The 6,480-nt window shown below is 35.6% G+C and overlaps 2 protein-coding genes across 2 annotated transcripts; one reads left to right on the plus strand and one right to left on the minus strand.

Annotated features, from left to right (window-relative positions):
• LOC104747070 (vacuolar iron transporter homolog 2.1-like) lies at positions 394-1,828 on the plus strand. The gene is made up of 2 exons (XM_010468640.2): positions 394-842; positions 1,373-1,828. The coding sequence occupies exons 1-2, from the start codon at positions 486-488 to the stop codon at positions 1,673-1,675; spliced, it is 660 nt and encodes a 219-aa protein (XP_010466942.1). The 5' UTR covers positions 394-485; the 3' UTR covers positions 1,676-1,828.
• Positions 3,891-4,952, minus strand: LOC104748566 (putative F-box protein At3g23260). Its single transcript, XM_010470182.1, has one exon. The coding sequence runs from the start codon at positions 4,950-4,952 to the stop codon at positions 3,891-3,893; it is 1,062 nt and encodes a 353-aa protein (XP_010468484.1).

The raw sequence follows: 6,480 nt of genomic DNA on the forward strand, positions 1-6,480 counted from the left end.
TATAAAGAATTGACATTGGTTATGTGTGTTTTATTAATATGTCGCATTCAAAAGTTCAAAACCATGATATATATATAAATTACTGTTACCAAGAAAAGTTATAAACCATAACCATATGAACTTAAACTCGATTATTATACACGTTTGTTTTGGACGACGAGTACATAAACTAGTATGGTATTAATAATCGTATTAACCCATTTCACCAATAATATTGTTTATCAAGGTGGCACTTTTGGGTGGCTATGTAGATCCATCCGATTCTATTTCCACTCTAAAGAAGTATAGTGTCCAACGTTACCGTCTCCACCACACTACCACCATTCTATCTTTTCTCTTATATATATTAATAGGTAACACAACTATTAATAAACAAAGCTATTTACTCTATTTTTCTATATAAGGCGTGAGTTCTCCACAAGCCTTCTCATCAATCAAAATCAAGTAAACATCACTAGTCCAGTAGTCAGTACAAATCCTACACCATGGCTTCCAATTTTCAGCTTTCAGAAACAATCAGCCCAAGGAATCAGAAAAGCCGTCCGAGAGAAGAGAAGGAGGAAGTGGACTACATGCAGAGAGCTCAGTGGCTAAGAGCTGCCTTGCTTGGAGCCAACGATGGCCTGGTCACAGTGGCGTCCCTCATGATGGGTGTTGGTTCTATCAAAGAAGACGTCAAAGCTATGTTGCTCGTTGGTTTTGCCGGCCTTGTCGCGGGTGCTTGCAGTATGGCTATTGGAGAGTTTGTGTCTGTGTGTACCCAAAGGGATATTGAAACTGCGCAGATGAAGAGAGCTATTGAGAATAAGACATCATTATCAGCAATCGACGAACAAGAGGAGGTAATGTATATATAATAGACACAGTACGCACCATTCTGTGTCTAAACGTATTTTCCGATAGATATCTGCTACACCAATTCTGTCGCTAGTCATTTAAGCATAGTAACCATTTTTATTAAATGGGAGATGTATATAAATAGTGGTACCCTAAGCCTAGAACACACCGTGAAGCTCTTCCACCAATCATAGTAGCATGTAAGCGTTTGGATATTCAGTTCTTTTATATCTATATATATAAAATTATATAATATACATATATTTTGTTTTTGTGCAACATATAATATACATATATATACTGTATATTATGATAAAAACAAAATTCGTTTAACAATGTGACTTGTTTTTGGTGACATGTGAACAGTATATATATAAAAGTTGGTGTTTGAAACAACAGATATAACATTTATTACCAATTGAACTTGTAATCGATATTTTGACACTATTATATTTTTTTATCTTTTTCCTTTTAGACTTTTGGTGACATAACATATCTATATGATGTATAGTAAAAAGTGTAAGTTTAATGGCAGGAAGAGAAGAAAGAACGGTTGCCGAATCCAGGACAAGCAGCAATTGCATCAGCGTTGGCATTTTCAGTGGGGGCAGCAATGCCGCTTCTGGCTGCTGTATTCATCGAGAATCATAAGGTAAGAATGGCGGTGGTAGCGGTTGTGGCCACCATAGCATTGGTTGTGTTTGGAGTGACCGGTGCGGTCCTGGGAAAGACAAGTGTGGTTAAGTCGAGTGTTAGGGTGGTTATTGGTGGTTGGATGGCTATGGCTCTTACCTTTGGTCTCACCAAGTTCATTGGCTCTGCAGCCATGCAAATCTAGAGGCTCTTCTTCAGTGGTCCTATGCATCACAAGTAGTGTTGCGTTATGTTTGTATTTGAATCATCACACTATCTCCTTAAAATTATACAAGTGATGTAGACTATCTAATGCACAACACCAAGAAAAAGTTAATAAAATGGTTTTGTTATTCTATCTTCATTTCCCAAAAACGTGACTAAGAATGATTTACGCTTCGAGAATGGTTTTGTTAGAATGATTTTTTTTGTTGTTGTCTCTTGGGGAGAGTTTTCTTAAGTGTTACAGAGTGTTATTAGTGAGTCTTCGGTAGAAGCACTAGGGTTTCTGTGGTTGTCCCTCATATAAAGAGACATGAAGACACAAGGAAAGGCGTCGCCAAGCCAAGCGGCCGTAAGAAGGGAGAGAGGCACAATGTAAAGAGAGAGAGCTATAATCGGGTAGAGAGAGTGTAATCTTGGGGAGAGTTTTCTTAAGTGTTACAGAGTGTTATTAGTGAGTCTTTGGTTGTTAAGATCCATAGATGTCACTTGAGTTATCTCTGTAAACTTGTCTCTGATTATAGTGGAGTTTGGGAATCTGTTGATTCCGACCGGATGTAGTGGTTAGTTAACACCACGAACCGGGTTAACATTTCTCTGTGTGCTCCTTTCTTCTCTTTCTCTTGCTCTGTTTTGATTTCTTCTTCTCAAGGATACTGCTTACTCTGTTTTGCTGTGCTCTTGTGTGTTCTTGTTGGCAAAAGGTTTAAGCTTGAGGGACTGTAGAGGTTGACAAAACCCAACATTGTCGTTAAGTGATATGAAACAAGCTACGAAGTGGAAGATCGCATAAGAAATTGAATTATACAACACTTAGAGATCGACAATCATTTTATCCTAGTTTTATCATATATTTGCGGATTATCTATAACTGAGGCTATACCTCTAACTGAGTCTAGCGCAATCTGCAGTCTCTTATTAGTCCATGTTACATATATATAAAAGGCCTTAGTTGTTATTATAGATTGCAACTTTCAACTTTTTACTACTTCGAAAAGTGATTTCGTTTCCTAGAACTCGAGAAGCCTGTGGCCGAAGAGAATGTGGGTTTTACAAATCCACCAGAAAATGTCAAAAATCTTTTCGTAAATTTATAGAGATTTTGATCGAGCATGTTAAGAAAAACGTTTGAAGCATCTATAAGCTTCAAATAAACGGCCAAATACCATCTGATCTCGATAAGCAAAAGCACATGCAAAGTAAAGAGTTTCCAATAATTAAAGCAAACACTATCTCCATAGGTTCGGAATTTAGAATTGAAGATTGAATTAAAAAAAAGTTCTCCCTGAAATAATATCCAAATACAAGTGCATTTTGCTTCACCCATTCGCTTCGATACATGTAGAAATTACATTAGAAGTGGAACAAGCACTCATCAATTTTTTCGTAGAAATTAAATTATTATTGTGATTTTTTCACCACAATTCTGTTTCCTACTTTTTTATTATTGTGATTTTTTTGGATCATCTCATATAGTTGTGTGTTTCGTAATTAATATTTGTGTCTACCTAAAATTACTCATTCATAAATTCTACGCATATTTGTGTCTAATATTTATCCTTTCAATTTAGTTTTCATAATAAAATTGTAAAAAAACAATGTTTTAAAATGTCAAATGTTTTGACCAGAATCTTTTATTATAATTCTTCGGGCCTGTTCGTTTCAGTGTCGCAGCGACAGTAAATTACACTGACATCAATAGATTCTTTCTTCTTTGCCATCGCTGGTTTTCCGTTTGCTGTCGCTGCTTTCCTTTTTTTCAAAATAACAGATGTCGTTGTTTGTCGCTGGCCGTCGCTGGATTTTTCAGCGATTCATTTAACAGAAGCAGTGTCGCTGTTTTATTTTTTTTATAAGATACTTTATTGCTGGGTCAAAAATAAACCAATCAATTTAGTGTTATTTTGGTGTCCCTAGAAGGTGTCGCGCGACTCTGCAAAAGAACAGGGCCTTCCTCATATACATTTTCAATAATAATAATAATAATAATAATAATAATAATAATAATAATAAGTTTCGAAGAAAAAATAATAGAAATAATCCAAATGAAATTACTGAATTGTATCTTAAGATAAGCTGTACATACATAAACCGGTAAATTTGACCAATCCTCCGAAAAAATAAACTACAAAGCTAAAATATGCAACAATATGAAAGAAAACAAGAAAATAAAAAACTTGGATAGATTGGCGTAAATCTTACATGTCACGTAACCCTTGTTGTATTTGAGCTAAACTTGGAACATAATTCAGAAGATGCGAGCAAGGTAATTTGCATGTAACATTTCCACCATCGGGATATACGTATATGTAATTATTGCAACAAAACATAATCTTGTTCTGCTCGTTGGTCAACAAACTCACCCCATTGGAAAAGTCATAATGTAAACTGGCGTTCACTTTAAAGAGCCTTCTCCAAACCATGACTGATTCGGTAATAATTGCTGTCACCCAGACATGTAACTCTGTTGAAATAGTAACACAGAGACAAAGTTGGTTTTCTCTAACCACTGATAAAACCTTAACAACAGAACCAGATTGATGAGGAAGAGGCAGCTTTTGGAACCCTTCTGTTGAATAATCAAAACTTAGTAAGAATTCATGATATGGCCCCCCACTGTAACAAGCAATCCAATAAGTATTTCCTTTCACCGACACGCCACGATGACTTCGTGGTAACAACCAATCGGTAGTGGGACCAAGAACCCTCCAAGAATCAGTGGTGAAGTCATAGATTTCGTACTCATTGTTGACACCCCGAACATGGCGGCGATCAACCCTCAAGACTTTATAATTCTTGCAGGAGGATTTGTTGTCGTAACCAAGAGCATAGAATTCGGTGTTCTTGTAGTGGTTTCTAGGTTCAATCCACTTGGTTTCTCCTGAACATGGATTAAATACCACGAGTTTATCATCTTCGGTGCTGCATAACAATAAGCCGTCACAGTGAAAGACATTACATATATCGACTTGTGATGATTTGAACTGCGGATGTTCAAGGTAGAATTGAGATGTTACGTTAACCGATGGAGCAATGTTGATGTCAAATTCATGGAGATAATTGGCCCTTACTAAGCAAACCCTAAAATTCTCCATCATAACAATAAGAGACTCCTTTTGTGCATTAGTAGAATGTATATTAGCAAATTTCGATAGAGTATTCCATTGCTTTGATGTTGAACGCAATCGTGCCAGAGATTTAGCAGGAACCCTAGAGAGTACTTCTTCTTGCAAATCCGTCGGAAGGCTGCTCCAATCCATAGCGAGTGTGATTAAAGAACTTTGGCAATCAAAATCAAAATCTATGATATTGATATAGAATCAGAATATGAGGGGATAAGAGATAGAGAGCGATGGAGAGAGAGAGAGAGATAGAAAGAAAAATAGAAAAAAGCAAAGTCAGCCCCAGCTATAAGCGGGAAAGACCTAATCCTTAAATATTCAATATATAAGTCGTTATTTTCATACTCGGCTTTGCGTTGTAACTCAAAATATTGACCCTTTGGGAGAAGGAAAAGATTAATTAAAGTATCATCCAGAAAAAAAAAAAAAGAAAAAAAACAGAAAAAAGGTAATTGCACGACGGACAACTTGATAATTTAGATTCAATTAACTACAATTCTTATAATCGTCAAAATATTATGAAAAACTTGATAATGACATTTAGCTTAGAATTAGGACTTGTATAAGGAAAACTTTCTTCTCAACTAAACATCAAACATCTTGCTAAAAGTTTCTTCTCATCAAACTTTTCTTCTTTTGGTTAATTTCGTATAGATATTTTGCTAAACCAATCTATCTACTTTTTGTATATCAATTAATAAATTATCCTTATCAGTGACATGTTGGGCATATAGTGATATAGATCTTCACCTGAGATATATATTACATATATATATAGTCATATAGATATTTATCATGTGATAAAGTAAAAACTCTTTTGTTGTAACAATGTGAATTTTTTGGTGACATAAATTGACATTTGAATCTATCGTGTAAGAGATATGAGCCTATGGATTTTGTAATCGAAACTTTTGACTATAAAAAATTTTCCTTTCTCTTTTTAGTGACATGACATTTAATTTCTATATAAATATATAATGTAAATGGCATGAGAATAAGAAAGAACGGCTGCCAAATCCCGGTCAAGCAGCTACAGCATCAGCGTTAGCGTTTTCGGTGGGAAGGCAATGCCCTTCTGGCTGCTGTTTGCATAGTGAATTATAAATTAAGGATGGTGGTGGTAGCGGGTTGCGGTCACCATAGCATTGTTGGTGTAGCTGGTGCCGTCCTAGAAAAGACAAGTGTGGCTAAGTCGAGCGTTAAGGTCGTTGTTGGTGGTTGGATTGTTATGACTCTTACCTTCGTCTTACCAAGTTCATTGGCTCCGCAGCCATGCAAATCTAGACGCTCAATCAGTAATTTTCTTGTTTCCGTACGTGCAGCCCAATTAGTGATCTGTTATGTGTGTATTATAATCACCATATTATCCCCAACTATATATGTGTGCGGTAGACTATCTAATGCACGAAAAAATACACCAAAAATGTTCTTAAATGTTTTGTTAATCGATCTTTATTTCGCACAAACGTTACTGTAACAGTTTTGATTTGGTTCTATTTCTAAATTCGAGCGCGTTTCACAAATTTGTTACGAATATATATAATACTACTCAAAACCTGTCGCTAACCTTTTTTGTGTTCAACAATTAGTCAATAACCTAATAAAACTATGGGTCAGAGATTTTTTTTTTTCTTTTTCTGGTTATATTAAGAATTGAAATCTTGAA

This window comes from Camelina sativa, chromosome 15 (assembly GCF_000633955.1).
Source record: "Camelina sativa cultivar DH55 chromosome 15, Cs, whole genome shotgun sequence".
In the NCBI taxonomy this organism is placed as follows: domain Eukaryota; kingdom Viridiplantae; phylum Streptophyta; class Magnoliopsida; order Brassicales; family Brassicaceae; genus Camelina; species Camelina sativa.

Coding starts and splice junctions, on each gene's coding strand:
- LOC104748566 (XM_010470182.1), bottom strand. CDS start 4,952: ATGGATTGGAGCAGCCTTCCGACGGATTTGCAAGAAGAAGTACTCTCT.
- LOC104747070 (XM_010468640.2), top strand. CDS start 486: ATGGCTTCCAATTTTCAGCTTTCAGAAACAATCAGCCCAAGGAATCAG. Junction 843..1,372: donor CAATCGACGAACAAGAGGAG/GTAATGTATATA, acceptor GTTTAATGGCAG/GAAGAGAAGAAAGAACGGTT.